This window comes from Thermobia domestica, chromosome 1, assembly GCF_964235325.1.
Source record: "Thermobia domestica chromosome 1, izTheDome1.hap1.1, whole genome shotgun sequence".
Lineage (NCBI taxonomy): Eukaryota > Metazoa > Arthropoda > Insecta > Zygentoma > Lepismatidae > Thermobia > Thermobia domestica.
In genome coordinates, this window is record NC_137454.1 from 44,852,066 (window position 1) to 44,873,765 (window position 21,700).

Sequence of the window (21,700 nt, forward strand, 5' to 3'; positions counted from 1 at the left end):
GACAGAATAATAGAATTAAGAGAGCAATGCAAAGACGACTGGCTGAACACTTGAGAGAACTTCTAAATTCAGAGGAGCAAAACACAAAACGAAGAACTCAGATCAAGATTTCTGAGAGACCCATCTTAATATTGTCCTCCCATTTGCCCCTATGTGTTCCTAATGGTCGTCTTCCGATTGAATTTCCAGTTAAAACTTAAAGCAAAAGCGTTCCTACTTTCTTTCATTCTAGCTACATGACCTGCCCACCTGAGCCTCCTAGATTTGATGACTCTAACAATGTTTGGTGAACAGTGTAAGTTGTGCAGCTCTTCGTTTTGCAGTTTTCTACCATTCTTCGTTCCCATTCCTCTTGGGTCCTAATATTCGTTTCAGGATTTGTTAGTTTGTTTGCATTTTCCCCTCGAAGTGAGGGGCCATGTTTCGTAATCGTGTAGCAGAACAGGAATGATAAGCGCGTTATGTGTTTTAAGCTTCAAATTCCTCGACAGAATTCGCGCCGACAAAAAAAGTTTTGAGGAATAGTGAAATGAATTTCCGACGTTTAATTTCTTTGTGGATATGGTTTTCGTCTGTTATTATGATCGTAGATGTTTGAAAAGTATCTACATTGTCGAGAGCATTGTGTTGATACTTCGACACATCCATAATTTGTAGTATTGCGATCCCGGCTAACTTTCATGTATTTAGTTTTCTCTGCATTTACTCCAAACTCATTTCCCAGCAAGCGTTTAATATCTTTGCATTTCTTTCTATTGTTCTCCTCTCATCCCCTATTAAATTTTCATCAGCATACGCCATAACCTGGTGAATACCATTCAGCTCTAGGCTCTGGTTGCTATCTTGGATTTTTCCCTATAGCGTACACTCATGTCCAAAATTATTGTCGCATGTCTATAAATATGTTGTTGTAGGAATATAATTTGATAACGAATTCGCCCGGTATTTCTTACAATATTAGAGTGTGTATAGTCGGTAAAGACATGTATGTGGAAAATTTCATGTCAAAAGAGCAGTAAATAAGAACAATAAAACGAAAACAAAATTTTCTTCTCCATTTAGCAACATTTTGTTTTACTCATTCTAATTTTCGTATTTATAATTCTTTTTCTATGAAATTTACCACAAATATACATTTCCCGATTATACAAATAGTAGCAGTATTAAAAGTGCCTTGCAACACCATTATCAAATTATATTCTTATAAGAAGACAGTTATAGATATGCGACAATCATTTTGTACATGAGTGTAGCTTGTCAGTCTCCGTATAATTTGGAATCGTTTAACATTAGTTTTAAGGAAAGAACAAATGACATCATTTGGAGTAACTTTCCAGTTTTGATCCAAATGTATTTCCTCCGTATTTATTCGGAGTAAGGACTTCAAACTTGTTCTGTTGGACTTTGCTTATCGAAAGGTTTCTAAAACTGCGTTACTACATCAAAATCTGAAATTTCAGGGTGGGTGTGGGAGTGGCTGCCCCACTGACGCTCCTGTCTAGCTGCTGTCACATGAAACTTTTCCCACGCCTTTTCACGTGGTTTTAGTTGCATTTATTTCGGCCTTTTGACAAGATAGTACGTTTTGAAATAGAATTCATTTGCTGAGCAAGACTAACCGTATTGAAAATGGACATGGATCCATTTCATTGTGCCCTGAACGCCCCAAATATTACATTTCTTCAATGACTTATTGACTTAAGAAAAAAACTAACCAATTACATAGGCTTGCAGAAAATATTCTAACATGAAGTGTGCTTCAAATATTAGTTTTCGAAAATTTATTATTTTAAAATACTTTTATTACCATCAGTGTTTTGAAATAGTAATCAAATTTTTCAACTAAAATCTCACCCGCCTCCACGAAACGCGAGCGTAGCCTCTAAAAGCATAACTAGAAAACTTTCAGAAGTGGTAACTCCGAAATGACTTGCTTCAGGCCTAAAATAACCCCATAAGCGTATTTCTGGTAGAGTTTGAGGTTTAAAACGTATAACATTACTCCATTTGCATTTAAAATTTTGAATACCAATCGAAGATGGCCGCCACGATGCTTGATATCACCATCTAATCTGTCAGACCACTTCCAAGTTTCTTCATTCTCCCTCAACCTGTTCTCAACGCAAAAGAGTGATGAGGACTTTTGTTTCACCATGTATATTGATAGACTGCGTAAAATCTCCATAGTAGGTAGATTTTAAAATTACGTAAAAAGCTTATTACAGCCAAGAAAGTACTTCTGAGAGTCGCTGTCAAGAGGGTGTAATAAAAGAGGGGTCGTGATATGAAATATGTTGAATTACTAACCTATACTGAAATATTCTGTACCCAACACAGTGGTCCAAACCAGGATATAATAAATGAAGAGATCAGTTGCAAGTAAAGAGCAAAAAGTCTTAGTTATTACACGATTTTGAAATATGTTTTAAACTGTTCAAAATATTTAAAACATGTTTCTTTCGTCTGTGTTTTAAAACATGTTTAAAACGTATTGAATATACTTTTCATGTTTTAAACGATTTTTTTTTTAATATCTTTTCCAACCCTGCTATTGAAAACGATGATGACAGCGATACAATCCTGAAATAGGCCAGTAAGTCAACAATGAAAACATCATACTCGTAGCGAAATTACAATGGGTAAGATGGATAGAACATGTTATAGGAATGGAAAATTAAAAGACAAATTCTGACCAAAGCATATATTAACTAATAAATAATAGCGTTACAGTTTCGGCAAATTAACTTTGCCTTCATCAGACACATTATCTTTTAAATCTCCTTCCTTCTCCTGTCCTTCCATCCGTTTATCCTCCTATTCAGACTTTGAGGTACTTCTATCTGAATAGATAATGTGTGTGATGAAGGCAAAGTTAATTTGCCGAAACTGTAACGCTATTATTTATTAGTAAATATATGCTTTGGTCAGAATTTCTTTTAATTTACACAAGAAGTTCCAAAGCTAGAATGAGTGGTATTCAGAATGAAAAATAACTAGAATCCCAGATCAGACGATTAACCAAAATATCTTATTATTGGAAGAAATGGAGTGAAAGGGTGACCTCAGAGATGAATAGGAAACACTGGAAAAGATTAACAAGCAATGGACAGTTGGATTTCGAAAGAAGACGAGTTACAAACAGCATCTAACTAGGCACTGTTAAGGATGCTCTAGTTCACAGTGAATAGTAGCGTAAAACATTATGCAAATAAAAGTTTTTTTTTCTTTTTCTTTTTCTTTAATTATCTTGCTCCGCCCAGCTATCTTGTCTACTGATTGCCCTATAACTTTATCCTTCTCCACTAAAGTCGCTCCACATTGAACACAACACTTTTGTGTCACTAATTTGAATAAGGCGCTCGGCCGTACTCTATTGACATTTATATCTTGGGTCTTTTTGTTTGTTTTCTTTCCTTCCTTATCTGATGGATATACATAAAATTCCTACTTTGATAGCTGTTCTCTTTACACTTCGTTGTTTTGTGCCATCTTACCTTTGTTACATATTGATGAGTAATATTCAATCTTGAAAACTTAAGTTTCTTCGTAAAATATTGAAAAGACGTAAAATAAATTAGTAATTAACCTGTATGTATCCAGTAGCGAATATAGGGTAGTAAGTAAATTGTTCACTTGTACTCTTTCAGGCAGCAAGACGATTATCAGCTCGTAAGAAAATTAGGTAGAGGAAAATACAGTGAAGTATTTGAAGCTATCAACATCACAAATAATGAAAAATGCGTAGTCAAAATATTGAAGGTGAGTAAATTTTGACATATATTTTCCCATATTTGTAGAAATAATCAAAATTCTTACTTCAACTGAGGAACACGTAAAACTACCAATCTATATACTTTGGATGGAATTCAGTGTCCTGTCAGTGAAGCAAAAAATTAAAAGTATGTTTTGAGCAGAATAGAATAGGGAAAAAGGCTCAGTAGAATGTAATATTGAGAATAGTCTTACAAGCGGGAATATTAAGTATTGGTTGTTTCTTGAGGAATGGAGGGCAGTGACTACTTCTATAATCTTAACGTTAGGTTTGCAGTATGGATATTGCGCACGTGAAGATCGCTCACCGAATTTCAAGTGCCATTACTAGTAGCTTGTAAATAGTGGACTTTTTGCATTGAAGTGGGAAAGTGTTACGAGGATAGTGACTAATTATGTCTTTTGTGATGTAGCGCATCGTCATAAAATAATGGAGAAATGCTATTTTAACGAGAATAAGACTGGAACGTTTGTGTTAAGATTAAAAACTACTAACCTTTTTACCCTGGGAACGAATCCTGCTGCTGTTGACTATCAGACAATAAACTTTGTGACGTCTGTATTCTTCTATTAAGGGAGCGGGATAAATTGAAAACCAGACGTAATCCGTTCGAGGACGGAAATTGGATTGCCTATGCACCAGCAAAACAGCGTGTTGTAGCAATTTATTAGCTTTGTAGCAATTTCTGTGATGCGATCTGTTAAAAGAAATGGAATCTTAACAATAGTCCATTGTAGCAATTTTAGACGTCACTGATAAAAATGTCAGAAAACACTGAAATCGTATGAGTGACCACAAAATTTCAAGATGCAATGTAAGACTTCTTATTTGAATCATATATCGTATAGATGTGTCAGCAAATGTTATAATGTTTGGCTTATATTGAATAAATTTTATTTATCCTTTAACAATATTTCGGTTGATTAGTCTTCAACATGTTTCAATGTAAAAAAGTATAAATTTAACACAAACTTAATTCACTTCGTTCATTTCAAAACTGGGTGGTTCTTCAAATACCGATTACTTGTTCCATGGTCTGCAAAATATGAAAGTATTCATGTAAGACGAGAATCTGTTTGTTGTTAATACCCAATTTGTTTCTCTCGTTTTGAACCAGGAACATAATTTTGAAATAGTTCGGTTTGCATTTCTAGCGCACAAGTTCGATCCAGAGCCATGGCTTGGCTTGGGTTGTTTTTTCTATAAGTTTTTTCATGGAAAGTTTCAATTTGATAGCACGTTAATTTTGAAGGTGCATTACTTTTCTTGGTGGTACCGAAGAAAAGTTTCTCGTAGTGTTTCTTTTACTCACGAGAAGGGATTTTGTTGGGTGTTAATGACGTAAAGAGTACAGAAGACTGTTTCAGCCTTATGATAGTGAAGTACAGACCCGTGCCCTAGGGCGTAAAACCTCGTTTCCACCAGCGATCATGCTTGATGTGAACCCCGTTGGTGAACGATTGCACGACATTGTAGTTTCCACTGAAGGAGACCTCTATTGAGCACTGCCTGATCCAATTTCTCCCACTCCTTGCACACTTTCCAAAGGCCACCAAGTGTGGTCGGACGACGCTTATTGATGTTCCGTTTGAGGAGGCCGAAAGCACAGATTTCCATAGGGGATGCATCTGGTGACTTGATGGGCATGTCTCGAAATGGGATTGCCTTTACACCTGTTCCATACGTGTCATATAGGCTACCGTTCGTTTGGTAGTATGGCTGCTGGCCTTGTCCTGGTGGATGAACACTCTGTCAGTGTCAGTGTCATTGCCATACAAACCCAGGGCATGTTAGCGATAGATGGGTTCCAGTACATGCTCGATATAATACGCTGCATTCACCTTGACATTTGATGACACCCGGTGTATCGGAAGCTTTCCTTTTGCACAGAAACCCGTCACTACCATAAATCCCTTTGAAAAACTCTCCTTGCAGGAGCGAACCCACTTCGTATGATCGGTTCCATCACTGCGACAGTAGTAAATTGCACGCATCTGCTGGGATCCTGTCAAATAGACCCATGTTTCATCTAAGGTAATCACATAACGGCATTTCTCACCTGCCAGGTAACCTTCATACAGCCTTTTGCATATCACCCGCCGTTCTGCGATGTGCGTTGGCTTCAGAACATGGACCCGCCGCTTGTGTGCACTTCTGAGTCCCAAATTGTCGCGTAAGATTCGGTGTGCAGTTGCAGTTGACTGTCCAACACGCCTCACTATGTCACGTTGGGTGGGTAGATTTTCCTGGGTCACAAACCGGCGGACCTTGGCAATGACGTCTTGACTGCGTTGTGGAGCCGGTTGCTTCTTTTGCCCCTTTTGACGACGCATGGCAATGGTTTGCTCTGGGTTTGCATTGCGATGGATGGCTGCATTAATTCCCTTATCAGACGCTGTGAAACCTTTGTTCTTGCACTATGTTCTTATTCGGCTATAGCTGCAGCCTATATCAGAAAGTGCTACGATGTAGCCCTCTCAAAAAGGGTCGATTTTCGGCGGCATTCTGCTCACACACATCTCTCCTCTGCACGGCTTGTACACAAGTTTCTGGCTGCTCCGTACTGCGTGCGTCACGTTGCTGACGCGAAACTAGCGCCTCTGGTGGCGACTGCAAATTGCTACCATAAGGATGAAACAGCCTTCTGTATCTTGTGGATTGGTAAGGTTTGTCAATATATACTTAACCATAAAATTTACAGATCCTACGGATAAGACTCGTAAGATTAAAGGATGACATTTTGACCTAAGATGTGAGAAAACAATTTAGATGTTCGGTATATTTTAATGCAATATTGATACGCTAATAACAAACATTGAAATCACAAAAGAAATTGTACATACTGAAGTGGGTCAAATTAATATCACAGTGGTTCCACGACATAAGAAATTAATTTGTTCTAGAATGTCACTAGCATTTAGAATATTTCGTATTCTGAATCGAATTTTATCATAGAAAATAATGGAGAGTCCATTAAATCGTTCCACATACCAAATAATAAACTTAGTTTGCAGTGGTTATTTTATACACAACTTACAAATGTACAGTTCAGCACATACGAAACAAAGCAGTGAAATAAATGAATAAGTCATGGCTGCGCGCACACGCTTTGTCATACTTGAATTCTCGCATGTGTGTATGTATATACATAGTTGATTTTTGAGTTTGCTCAGAATTTTCAATCATTCATCGTATGTGGATAGATAACCAGTAAAATGATATTCAGATCAGGTTTTTGTGTAAATATATTAGCAAATATAAATATATTTTGTGTAAATATATTAATCAAGAATTTTTGTCAAGGTAGACGTGCATCATTTCTGCTACTGCAATAGAAAAATTGTCATTTCTTCTATTGCTTTTTTTTTTTTTTTTCCAAATAATCCTCATCAGTCTCTGCCGAAAGACTGCAGGCGAGGTAGTCGAAATTAGTTGTATTTAAAATTAGAAACACAACGATAGTAAGGGTAGTAAAATAATTAAAAATGTGAATTTTCAATGTAAGCCTCTTGAAGGGCAGTCTTGTGAACAATCTCAGAAACACTTAGGCAAGCTGTTCAGTATCCTGTTACGGATACATTTATAACATTTAATCAGACATAGAAAATTCGCCGATTAAATGATATTTTTCAATTAATCCGTATCAGGATACAAACGAGAAAGGTTGAGTACCTTTTGAAGTTTGTGTATAATTACAAATGTTCCATGCTTATGATTTCAAATTAGATTTTTTTTTTTTAACATACTACTGTAATTTCTGAATATTACTTGAAATCTGTAATGTCTAAGTAGAATGATAGTTGGAATTCCTGGGCTTGGTTTTACATAATATGCGTTTATTTATATATTTTATTTTCTTTCAGCCGGTGAAAAAGAAGAAAATCAAACGAGAAATTAAAATTTTAGAAAATCTTAGGGGAGGAACGAATATAATTACCTTACAGGCAGTTGTGAAAGATCCAGTGTCACGAACACCAGCGCTGATCTTCGAACATGTAAATAACACAGACTTCAAACAGTTATACCAAACGTTAACAGATTTTGACATCCGATATTACCTATATGAATTATTAAAGGTAAGTTTTAGATGTGGTAAATAAAACTAGATAATGAGCTTTAAGATATTACGAGTAAGTTTTAGTATATCTTGTGTAACAGGATATCTACTGATACTGGAAGTACTGGAAATATACTGGAATTCTGATCCGCATACTGAAAAAATCACTGGTAATTTGTCAACAATTCTTTTTTTGTAATTGTTTTAATAGTCTTAGAAACAATTTTGTGTCCATTGAGATAGTAAATTTTTCTTAGGAAGAAGGCAACTGGACCTACACGGTCGTGCCTATGAAGAAGGTGTCCAATTGGAGGCCGCAATGAAAAATTTTTCCAAAGCAAGAGTTATATAGATTTTGTAATTAGACATTTAAAGCAATAGGTGAAGTGGAGGGCTGTGAGGAAAGTTGGAAGGCCCTTTTAGAAATGTATTTAAAAAAATCAAGGCTAACTACATTTATTAAAAATAAAATATTCTTTTGATGGTAAAACATTTACAAACCTGAAATCATCAAGAGTGTGATTATTCCTAAAGAACTTTTTTTTAAAAAATCCTTATATTAGGTATTGGAATTTTGCTGAATACTTATACTGAATATACTGGAATTTTGAAAATGAAACTCAATAGACACCCTGCGTAATTACTTTTTATTCTTTAGGTAAATATAATTTCATTGTGATGTAATATTTCTGATGTATTGTGCGTATACATTTTCTTTTATGTTCAATCAGAGAATGTTCTGTTCTCACGATATTTAGTAACAAAGTATTTTTATACTATAAAGTTTAATTTTCAAAATTTATCTATGCTTCACGTTTTCGACCGTTAAAATTCAATATTAATCGAACAAAAATCATAGAGACAGGCTAGATGCGTATAGAGCCACATCATGAAACTGAAAGTAAAATAAAAACAATCTTAACTAATTTAGATACCTTAATTATATGCACAATACAGTAACAACAATATTAGTGTTTGAGCATTTGTAAATTAACATACTGGACCTGTGCTGACTATAACTAGCTTTTCTTCCGTAGAGGACCTGTGTGTTCGAAGTGCAAAAATTCGGAAGCCACAATGTTACAAGATATCTACATTGCTACGAAGACTGCTAAAATTGTCAGCCAATCAAGTTTCTTAAGTATTAAGCATAGTCATAATGAGAGTTTCTGGTACCTAACTCAAAATTGTAATATCATGGACCCTGATTTGATTTATTGAAAGAGGTGAATTATCTTAATCGAAACCTCGATACAGCATACCAATTTGGCAATGTAGTAGTTGAAGATCTCCAGTCAACAACGCATTATACGAAGTGTAATTATTCAGTATTAAGTAACTTGTTGCGAACACGGATATTTCGTTATATTATTTTGACAGAAAAACTTAGTAATGTACATACAGATGCGTCATTCTGCTGTAAAATATTTTTATTTACTTAAGTTAGCTATTATTACTTTTCCCGCAGGCACTAGATTATTGTCATAGCATGGGAATTATGCATAGGGATGTGAAGCCACATAACGTCATGATAGATCATGAAAACAGAAAATTACGACTTATAGACTGGGGTTTAGCTGAATTTTATCACCCTGGGCAAGAGTACAACGTACGTGTTGCCTCCAGGTATTTCAAAGGACCAGAACTTCTAGTAGATTATCAGGTATGTAGACATTTTTTTTGTTTGAACATTGATGTAATTTTTCCAATCTCCTTGTCGTGTGAGAAAAATATAACAAAAGAATCACTGTTGGCAGTAATTTCTCTAAATGTTATTGTGGTTATTTTATTGAATACTAATACTTCCTTACTTAATTGAAAGTACTGCACATTTTAAATGAAACAAATTTTGTAATTGATAATCTTTCTTTCGAATGTCTTTCATTTTTTTTCACCTACAAATATTTAGGTGATATTTATAGCTTCATTTAACCTTACATTACTTCAATATAATCAAAATCGTAACATGGTGGGAAGAGTACAGTTTATTATTATTATTATTATCATAAAAGCCTTATTTTAAATTCTGTCACTAAATTTATGTAAAAGTGTGATAGTAAACTTTCTGGAGACTATGATGACTTGGTAGTGCTGCTAACTGTGGCACAGGTTTACCTAGGTATATTTCGTCCCAGATGCAGGATTTCTTGAGTTTCTTCGTTTTCCTGTGCAGTTAATTCATGATTACGATATTTTTCTCCATTATCGTCCAGAGATATAAAATAAACTCTTATCTTATGTTAGGACACTCGTCTATTTATGTAAGATGTTTATGTATTTTTAACGCCTCTTCCTGTTGGCTGAGGACAAGTAAATAATCATCTGCTATAAAATGAAATTTCTAGTTAGAATCAGACGATTATGCACCGAACCTGACGGAGACAGTGATGATAAAAATCAAATAATGGAAAGAAACGGTAGAACTCATCCACACGGTGTTTGTCCACCAGCAAGCTCATTTAGCATGGGTTGGGATCGAACCAGGAACCCACAAACTAAAGGTGAGCCCTGAGACGTCTGCTATATTTTAAAGACTTTATCAGACTCCCTGTGCCAGCAACAGCTTACAAATTTTAAATGTTCCTATTTCTTCTTACGTTTATTATTATTTAAAATCCTACAAATGTATATCTTTTGTAAATTTTACAAAGAAACTTATGAACTAGAAATAAAATAGAACGACGACATTCCTGGTTAGCTAGCTTTATCAACACAGGTTATTGTTATAGATATACCGCATTGACTTGACACCTAGTCTTCCATTCCAAGTGCTGCTATCGGCTGAAGGAATTCCACTCTCTTTCGCTAAGGCTCTCTCGCTTAGCTACAGCTGAACCCTTATTGGCTTAGCGCGTGGGTGTGAGCTTTAGTTCGCATTTTTGCCACGGCTCAAGACATTTTGGCAGCACTATAGGAGCACTTCAATAAATATCAGTTTTCCACATAACAAAAACTATTTACTATGTACAGGATCAATTGGGTAAACGGTTATGTAGTTCCGCTGATATGTCTACGGTACACTCTTAAAAATTATAAAAACGAAGTTATGCAGTGCACCTACGAAGGAGGATCAGAAATTAAGGTTACAAAGGTGATATTTCTGGAGTTTCTTTTGTTATAGAGGAATGAGGAGTGTGTGGTAATTGTAATACATGGAGTTGGCAACTGTTCACAGTTGCAGCCACCCGCTACGTATGGCGCTAGTTATATGTAAACAAATGGCAAGACGTTTAGAAAATTGGTCTCGCGAAGAAGTCAGTTCTATTTCTGTGGGCGAAACATGTAACCGCAGCTGAAATTCATCGGCACCTGGCACGGAAAGACTGTAATGTCTTGTCAGCATATCGCAGAATGGTGTCGAAAACTTTGCAACTGGTAGAGAAAACATCACCGACGAGGAGCTCAGTGGCCGACCCACCACAGCATCAACAGACCACTAGGCTATTCGAGCAGTTTCGCTGGGACATCATCGACCACCCTTCCTACAGCCTGGACCTCGGTGCAAACGACTTTCATCTGTTCCCGCACTTGCAGGAGCACCTGGGAGGCCGTCGCTTCGCTTCAGACGAGGAGGTGAAACTTCGTGACAACGAGGCTGAACACGCAGGGACAGGATTTTTACTAGGATCTTGAAGCTCATCCACAATGCAACAAGTTCCTCAACTGTTATGGAGACTATCGAAAAATAACCTAATGTGTGTACTATTTGTTAGCTATATTGGTTGTATAAAATAATATATACAAGTTTCACTGCATACTTTGTAACCTTACTTTCTGATCACTTCCTGTAGATTAGATTGTTACATTTCTATGTTTAGATGCATATCGCAGTTACAAATTCGTCAGTAGATTTCATGTTTGGTGATTTTTGTGTGTAGTTCTTAAAGTATTTGTGTGTGTAATATTTTTCAATCCTTTGAATGTGTATATTTCGTGTTCTGTTTCCAGATGTACGATTACTCGTTAGATATGTGGTCTCTGGGATGTATGTTAGCCAGTATGATTTTCAGGAAGGAACCATTTTTTCATGGTCATGATAACTATGATCAGCTGGTCAGAATTGCCAAAGTTTTAGGCACAGAAGAATTGTTCGAGTACCTGGACAAATACCATATAGAATTGGACCCTAGGTTTAATGACATTCTAGGAAGGTACGTAAATGTTTAGTATTGTATTCCTGTCAAGGACAGCGTTGAGAATAAAGCCGCACTATGGCAGGTATCGCAGCTGCTTCATAAATTAAATTTGACGTTAGGATAAACTAAGTCAATATTGATGTTGGGTCTCATGATGGATACGATCGTTAAATATGACATAAGTTTTAAATAAGTATAAAAAATATTAAGATGGATCTCGCAGAGATAGGAATACAAAGTAGAAACTGGATGCAATTAGCTAAGGAAAGAAGTCAGTGGAGAGCTTTTGTGAACGCGGCACTGAACCTCCGGGTTCCATAGGCCATAGAGTGAGTGAGTTATAAAAATGTGTTTCTGTGTATTAGAACAGTTAATGAAGTATTTTTGTAATACATTCAAATCTGTTCGTTGACGACTATTAGTTCAGTTAAAATTTATTCAACTTACACAGGTATTTATAGAAAGTGTGTTTTTTGGAAAAAGAAAGAAAATGTAATACACATGTTTTAAATGCAATAACCAATTCTCTATGTAGTAGTTTATTTTTTTTATAAATAAACTGAAAATTATTTCCTCAATTTAAAAGCATTGCATGAAATAATTCTGTCTTTTGGTTTCTCATTACGCTTTGAGATAAATGTGAATTCAGCATAATAACTACATAACCTGCTACGGTATATTCTTTATTTTCTCTTTTGCACCTATGACGAGTAGATCTGTAAGATTCTCATCCAGGCCCTCTTTAAGTATCGGAACAGCAGTAACGCTTTTACATATACTTTGATCCAGTTAATAGAGGGTATCCAGCAAAAGATGAGGTTACATTCTTTTATGTATATATTTATTTTTTTACACTTAGCAGCAAATCTATTTGTTTTATTTTCCTCAAGAAATATGCTTCGAACACAGAAAGGAGACGTAAGGCATCTATAGCTCAATAAATCTAGACAACTACTGAAGCACGTAGAATACGAGTAGATTAGTGGCGCCAGTGTGTTTACGTACTTCCAAAAAATATATATCTTAAAAATGAACAATTTTCTATCGCCTGCATTTCGGCTAAGCCACTTTTAATGTACTGTTATTTACCTCTTTTTTTGGATTTATTGAAAATGTTCTGAAAGGTTTCCAAGAATTAAGAATACGTACGGCAAAAGTTTATCAGTTCAGGTATCAAGCACTTGGGCGAATTTAATATTAGCTTCGTGGGAATAACGTTACTTCAGTGTAACTGAGTTTCGGCTAACTCAAGAGGAATGTGTTACAGGGGGTGAATTTACTAGTAATAAGTAGTGTATTTCTTATGGAAGAATATGTATGTTCCACAGTAAGATCAGGTTGTTATACTGTACGCAGTGGCGTATTTACGATTTTGTTTCGGGAGGGGCTTTGCTAACTTTCGGGAGGGGCTTTGCCTGAAAATGTGAAAATTCTGCAAGATATTTCATATACTTTACTATAGTAAGTAAGATTTCGGGGGGGGCTTAAGCCCGGAAGCCCTCCCCCTAAATACGCCACTGACTGTACGTAACGCTTTGAAGTCAGAGCCTTTTCTAAGCTGGTAAATGTTGCAGTCTTGGATCTAAATGTTTAATTTCTTGAGGGTTGTAAATATTTATTTAATATTTTTGGAGGAGGGTTGAGTATACAAGGTCTGTTCGAAAAAGTTACCAACTATAGAGGGACAATTAACCCTTTCGCTGCGATTCGACTTTAGTCGAACTCATGACTTTCTAACTTTCGCTGCAATATTCGATCTTAGTCGAACTGATGATATAGAATATTTCGTAGCGATAATACATTGCATTGTGCTGCCAACTGGCAGTGATTCTTTGAACTAAGGCAGTGTTATACGAAGTGCTTGAGTGCTAATTGGAGCAGTGAGTTACGACATACAAAGAAAAGACAGTCAGATAGCTGCGTTCTTCTTAGATTCTGAGTCCGAAGATTAAGGTGGTTAATTCCACATTGAAGTGATGATTTTTTTATATCACAATTCAATTTTATAAATTTTCTTGCTAATAAATGGCAACACTGTAATTTTGGGGCCTACTGGATTGGTTCCTTTATGGTAGCAGGAAATACTCTTGCGGAACGTCATGCGGAAACTATGAAAGTTACAAAAGAATTTTCAGAAAATAGGCTGGCAACACTGACAAATGCATGGGGTGGATGAATCACAGAACAGACTTCTTTCGATATTGGGAAATATACTGATATTAGATTGTGTGCGAATAATGTGAGGGATGCAGATATTCATAAGAATGGTCAATAACGAAATCTATCTAGAAAATATCAAAACAAGAAGAAAATATAGTTGTATAGCAACACTGACGGCGGAGAGATCGGGAACAACAAATATACCTTCTTGTAGTGGTATTCATATCAAGTTATCTACACCTACGTCAAGAAACTACGATTCTCTAGCGAATTTTGTTATACATACTGTTGTAAATAGGTTGGCAACACTTACAATCGGATGGGTCAGGATCTTAACAAACTAGACAATTTGCATACTGTGGTGACAGGGTTTGTATAACGTTTGGTTTCGATTCTAAGACTAATTTTCGTAGGAATAAATGCCAAAATTTGGGGATTGGCCTCAAAAATAATTACGCAGTGAAAGGGTTAAAAGGTACAGGCCACCGCACTAAAATTTCTCACTTCAATTTCTTAAACTAAATTATGTTACGCTGCACTTATTATTACTGAACCATTTATTTGTAAAATAGGAATAAAGTTATATAAAGCATTTTCACAAAACTTCAAAGAAAATTCACTCCTAAAAATAAATTACCGCTTAGAACTTTTGCATGAGAAATGACTTATACCATAATGTTAGTTATTAATAAAATATCTGTAAAATCACATGAGTAGTATTTTAGGAAATTGAAAAAATAAACAGCTCCAGGAGTAAACTACCCGTTGTGGATATTCTCATGAGAAGTGATTTATTCAGCAATATAGGGTTATTTATGATATACGAACAATATGACCTTAGTCGTTTGAGAAAGTCGTTCAGATAGCTCACCCCTAAGAGTAATCTACCTCTTCTAGATTTTTCTCCAGAGAAGTGATTTATACCACTGTATAGGATTATTAATGAAATATTGACGTACGAATAAAAGTGTGGTAAAGTTTTTTCAGAAATTCGCAGTTTATTTTCATCTTTTAATAAATTAACGTCTTTTTGGGGGTAAGGAAGAAAATCATAATAAAGGAGAATGAACTCACCTTTGAGTGTATGTAAATCGGGCCAAACGGACGAACAGCCGTTTAGAAGTAACTTATTTGACATACGTGCCATGAAAGATGTAAATTTATTGAAATCTTTATCTCCATACTTCTGTTGTCACTTAAAAGTAAAGAGTTAGGCATCTCTTAATTCGTAATTGCCTTCAAAGTAGGTCCCTGCAGCTTCCACACGATCCTTCTATTACTGGAATCAGGTCTGAAGTGCCTCCTTTGGAATTACTGTCAGCTATCGCGTTACTCATATTGTCATCTCCAGTGTTGAACTAGTGTCTTGAGTACCCGTTTTATTTTTGGGAAAGGCTGAAAATGACAAGGAGCGATATTCGGAGAATTGATAACCTGACGAACGACAATTGTTGTTCACTGCTTGAAAGTTCTGAATCACTTGCGCGGAATGACCAGGCTGTTATCGTGATGCAGCTGCCATTTGTGTGATGCTCACAAATCGGATTTCTTTAGACGAACTTCATTATGTACGCTACAGAGAACATCAAAATAAAAATTATAATTTTTCTGGTTCGCATTCGTGATGCACTATTCCATAGTAGTCAAAGAAAGCAGTTAAGATAATTTGATTTTGCTCCATTATGCCTTTCTGAGTCCTAATGATGAAAATTAATTATGGGGATGCTGTGATTTGATCTGTGGGTCTTACTCGTATACCCAGATTGCAGTAATCATAGTATTGGGTAACTCAGGATTGCTATTGACAATCTCCAGCATGTGTACAGCTATCATGCAAAATTGTTTCTCTTAATGCGAAAGCAACCTAAGCAAAACTTCGCAGATATCCTGGGTGTGCAGATCTCTTAAAATTGCATGGCATTAGCGAGACCTGCTAGTTCTCTATTAAATGATAATCTTTCATGATTGCATATATTCGATCTGTGACCTCGTTATCTCCGCTGCTGTTTGATGTTCTTTCAACCGGTTATACCACACTTTATTTGCGTAATTCCTAGTTTATAAGTCTCCAAACGCCTTCTAAATCTTCGTAATTATCTCACCTTATTTGTCGCCAGAATTTAGTGCGGTATTGTTACTCCACGTGTTCTTTTGTTTTGCTTTGAACAGAATAACACAGAACACAACGACAAACACGACCATCACACATTTAGGATATCTACTAGACATAGAATCACGCCACTGTAGTGTTTCCAATAAAAGAGGGAGGTCGGATATTTATTGGACAGGTCTTTTAACTCTAATGATTGAACTTGATGAGAACGAATAACTTGATCCCTATTAAACGCCGAGAGCTCATATGGCTTGGATTCCACGTTGAACTGTAGGTCCACGTCTCATATAGCCTCGCTGCTGAAAGGGACACCAAAAATCTTCAAACCAACCAATGCTATTAAATGACTAGTGTTTGCAGGGGAAAAAAAATTAAAAGTTACTGTGTAGTAGTTAATATTAGTAGGTATTTAAAAATATTAATGTTTTATGTGCTGTTGAAGTTCAGTATTCAAAATTAAGTAACGTTCTAAGATATTCGAAAGTTAAAGTTTATAAATTAATGGGACTTTGTAGCTAATAATAGATTGTAGAAAAGTTAATGTAAATGGTTTGGACTTGCCACGAAATAAACTGAGCGAGATGTGAATATCGCACAATAACCTACTGTTTATATCGAATTTGGCATCTTATTTATCTCCAGATCCCTTTAGTAAGATTCTGACAAATATGTATTCTTTTCTAGCTTGGTATATTAAACTTACGAAGTATAAGCGAGACTGTATTTTCCACAGGAATAATACACCGTACTCGATCTTGTAATATAAAATTCGAATTATTAGAAATGAGAGAACAGCAATAAGTAGTAAATAACATCAAGTTCTCTTGCAAGTATCGTTCACTCCCGTATCCGCATTATCCACATCTATCCATTTTCTACACCACTGTGAAGTATTAATTTGACATATTGTTGATTAATATTAAACTTGTACGGGAGAATTTCCTCTCAGACTGCATGACTAGATACCTTTTTTGTGAAAGAATTTTTTTTTTCTGAGTAAGTGTGCTGCAACAGTTGTAATAAAATACATAATTTCCAATAAAAGTAAAAATATATGTAGATTTCCAAGAAAAGTGTCTCATCTCATGCTTCTGTGTTTATTAGTTTGAGTATTTCCTTCCTCTCTGGGAACAGCAGCACAATTTTTATTCCTGTATCACCGGTTCTTATTTCTACATCTTCTATTGTAAGTTTAGTTTTCTTTAAAAGAACAATTAGTGCGAAGTATTTAGTGACTGATTTCGATTTTGTGATTGCCCTTAATAATCATCCCTGGATTACAGCTAAGTAGCATTTCTTTGCTTCTTCACATAGCAAGGGGCTATGTGATCGTGTGGGAGGCACCATTACGAGATTAGCTGTACCTGCATCCTTCAGTGTTTGTTCAATCACTAAATGATGATACCGTGACAGCTGTAGGATCAAGTTTCCAGAAATATACAGCATAGACAGGATGAGAATGAGAATGACAGTAGTTTATTAAGAAACCTAAAAATGTGCGACCAATTCCTGGTATTCAAAAAATTAATTGCCATTATCAGTAAGCTATGAAGACCAGAATATATTCACTTAATTGAGTACAAGATTGGGTCAGTGTTGCTAAATCTATTAGGTGTGGAAAATATTCGTGACTTGTCATTATTGTGTATGATGAAAATTGATGTTTTATATGCGAATATTCTTGCAGAACAGATTACGGTAAATTTTCCGCATCCACGTGAACCATCGCTGCCATTCACATAGGTACACCAGATTCTAACTGTACAGCAGCCGTTACAAAAGTTGACCAACAGCAAAAGATTGCACAATTTTTGGAGGCAAGAGAAATGGAGATAGTTACTTCTATGATATCTCTTTACAAGATTTGTTATCTGATCATTAACCAAGCTATTCATTTGCACTTTAATGAAGTTACCTTTCATGTAAATGTATCAGCTAATATAGTTTGAAGTAGTGAAATAAGCTGGACAGTTATCACATATGCATCTAGAAAATATCACTATGTAAATCACTCATTGCAGTTCATACATACTGTACATGCATATACATGTATGTCTGGACTAGTATTGTAAAAGCCTGGGGAAAAAAAAGGAGTTGGCTTGGGTAACAGTTTTGTTTTTAGTTTTTTCCGAGCTTGGAGAAAAACGGAAAAATTTGGGAAAAATTTAAATTTTCGATTATTTTATAACATTATGCTTTTAAAATGAAAACTGTTTTATATTTAATGGCTTACAGTTACGATCATTGAGTACTTATATTTCTTGTATTAGAATAGAGAAAATTTGTGGCAACAAATATGTGCACCACTTATCCAAACTCTTTAAAGTTAGCTCCGTGATATAATGGAGTTATGGCTACAAAAGATACTAAAATATAATCCTAGTTAGATTAATTAGTATAGATGCATTTAAGTTATCCTAAACAGTCTTATGAAGTTTCCGCTTTGTTGCAAGAAAGTGTTAAAATTACGGGCCAGAATCATTTTAGATACTATGTTAAAATCATATATATATATATATATATATATATATATATATTGAGATGTGTGTCGTCTTTGTGCTGTGTAAAATTTCCGTAATTAGAAAAAAATCTTTGGTTCTGAAATGTTGGCAAAAACCGGAAAATATAATTTAAAAACAATTTCTTCGCCTGATGCTAATCTTAGGATTACTTGCTGTAACGTGTCTGCAACATATATATATATAATGTATTTGTATATATTTGCATATATACAATGTATATGCCAGCAGGAAAAATACTTAGAGCAACAGGTTTTAATTACTTTTTGATTTTCTCATTTCTGAAAAAAAAAATCCCTCTTTATTATTTGTATAATTTTCGAACAACTCAGAAAGAGAGATGATCTTATTTACACACACACCGCACAAGTGCATAAATTTCAGAAGCAAGAAATATATTAACGAATTTAACATGTGAAACTTCCGTTCGTTATTATTAAAGATTAACAGAATAAACGTTCTTCGCACTTGTCATGCTGTTCTTCTAACCGACCCCAAAAACTATGGATTCGACAATAATGTTGGTCATTATTTTTATATATCTCTCCGCCTCCAAGTTGCGGGAATGAATTTGGAATTAAACGTCTTCGAAAGTGTCACTGTACATCCCAGCGACTCTGAAAACTATGGATTCGACATCAATATCGATCATTTCCCATCACACACACACACACACACACACACACACATATAAATGATTATATATATATATATAATCATTTATTTGCTGGGACGAATTTGGATTTAAACGGCATTAAGTGTCACTGTTCATTTCAACGACTCCAAAAAGCGAGGAATTCAACACTAATATTGGTCATTTTCGATCATTTCATTTATATATATATAATCTCTCTCCCCTGCCCCATGAATTTGGCTTTAAACGGGATCAAAAGTATCACTGTTCATCTCAACGGCCCCGAAAACAATGGATTCGACACTATCAGCTATTTTCAATCATTTTTATATATCTTCCGTAAGTTCCTGGCCAGAGTTTTAATTTAAACGGCATCCGAAGTGTCACTGTTCACCTCAGCAACCCCGAAAACTGGATTTGACATTAATATTGGTCATTTTCGATGTATCTTCCTCCAAATTGCACCTTTAAAATGAAATGATAAAAACAGTTTCAGGCCGGAACTTCATCTATGTTGAAAATTTAATCGAGATCGGTCTGGTGGTTCAAGAATTGTTAAGTTACGAATTTGTCACTTTCATTTATATATATAGCGGATAGAAAATTTCTCACTAGAAAACAGGTATTTATTTACATACAAAATTCTGTTTATAAAGTTTGTATAAAAGTCTATATTAGAATCTTAAATAATAGTAATTATATGTTTTACTGAATATTAGCGAAATTTGCCTACTGCTCTCTTTTAAGAAGTAATTAACAAAATTTCACCAGATCAAAGAGCACAATAAGAAGTAGATGTGTATTCAACTGTGAAAGTTTCGTAATTAATGCACAACCACGAATAAACGACTGAAGAGCACATAAAGAAAATGCGTGCAGACTATTAATTTTCAAGAATAATTACAACCATTTTATTTTCGAATGCTTCGTTTTTCAATATTCGCAATATTAAAATTTCTCGACTTAAATTTTTCACGCGTTAAAAAAAAAAAAAAAAAAATATTTTTCTTAAAAGAAACAGGAAGAAAACGGCTTTTTACTAACAGCTTCAAAATTTCCGAAAATTTTACAACACCAGTGTGGACCTTACCTGAACTAGAGGTCAGCATGTCATTTCAATTCATCTTGCACTGCCTTGCCGTTGCGGTTCCAGCCTGATATTTTGTACATGGGTAGAAGTGTGTGTTGGGATTTTTTTTTTTTTTCTTCTTCATAAATTTCTGCGATGGTGTGTTTTGAGATATTCAAGGTAAATGGCTACAGTGAACGATCTTGAAACTATAACGTACAAGATCATGTAGGAAATCGTAGCAAAGTTCCGTTCATTAGTTTTGCAATGGCGATTGAATTTTTGCTGTACTCCAATTAGGGAAAATGTATGACAATCTGTAATCATGCATGTGAGTCATTTTTCACAAGTTTGATTTGCCTTCTGTCTGTATCCTGAACAATTTTCAAAATGATACTCTGACAATTGGCAAAATTACTTACCTTGTCAAATGTGTTCTTCATACCAAATTGCATGAAAATCTTAAATGGTGCGGTCAAAACTTGGCATATTGATCTGACATGGAATGTTTCAAACATTCAGTTAAAGTAATGAACATGAAGGCACAAGGAGATTCACTTTTCTTATGAATGTGCGTCCTATATCATCTATACGTGGATATGTGTAATTCCTGTAATGATGCATTTACCTTATTTTAATATAGTTAATTTCTGTTTAGTAAATCCAATTTTCTTTTCAGACATTCACGGAAAAGATGGGAACGATTCGTACACAGTGAAAACCAGCATTTAGTATCGCCGGAAGCCTTAGATTTCCTTGATAAGCTCCTGCGGTATGATCATCAAGAGCGACTGACTGCACGAGAAGCTATGGAACATCCCTATTTCTGTAAGTTGTTGCAAAGTTTTTTACTTTTTTTTATTTGTTATGTATGATAGAAAGAGGAGACTTATTTTCTGTTACTCATTCGGGGAATAGGGCCATAGTGAAGCATCGTCATGGGATTCGTTAACAGGTAATGGCTTTGCTTCACACCAATTCTTCCAACTGCCTTGATTTCCTGCATCACTTTTCCTGTCTTGTGATAGGGACAAAGATAAAGATACCAGCCACAGACATCCTCATGAAACACCCAATAAATCAATTCAATGTCGTGTGCTCGTTGATTCCAGCTTGATTTTATGTTTTATATTCTTCTTAGGCAATCTGACCTATTCAATTCTACGTTCGTAGTTTTGTGTATTCATTAATAAGTCTTTTTCTATTAGTTTTCCATAATGCTTTGTCATAAAATAGACTA

At 35.2% G+C, this 21,700-nt stretch overlaps 1 protein-coding gene across 5 annotated transcripts in view; it reads left to right on the plus strand.

Moving 5' to 3' along the window:
* The window catches only part of CkIIalpha (casein kinase II subunit alpha), a 69,958-nt gene that overhangs the window by 14,316 nt on the left and 33,942 nt on the right, over nt 1–21,700 (plus strand). For all 5 annotated transcript variants that reach the window (XM_081757087.1, XM_081757081.1, XM_081757105.1 and 2 more), the window contains exons 3-7: nt 3,648–3,759; nt 7,636–7,848; nt 9,298–9,492; nt 11,778–11,980; nt 21,140–21,288. In XM_081757087.1, coding sequence (XP_081613213.1) covers nt 3,648–3,759; nt 7,636–7,848; nt 9,298–9,492; nt 11,778–11,980; nt 21,140–21,288 — 872 coding nt within the window. The remainder of the gene's footprint in view (nt 1–3,647; nt 3,760–7,635; nt 7,849–9,297; nt 9,493–11,777; nt 11,981–21,139; nt 21,289–21,700) is intronic.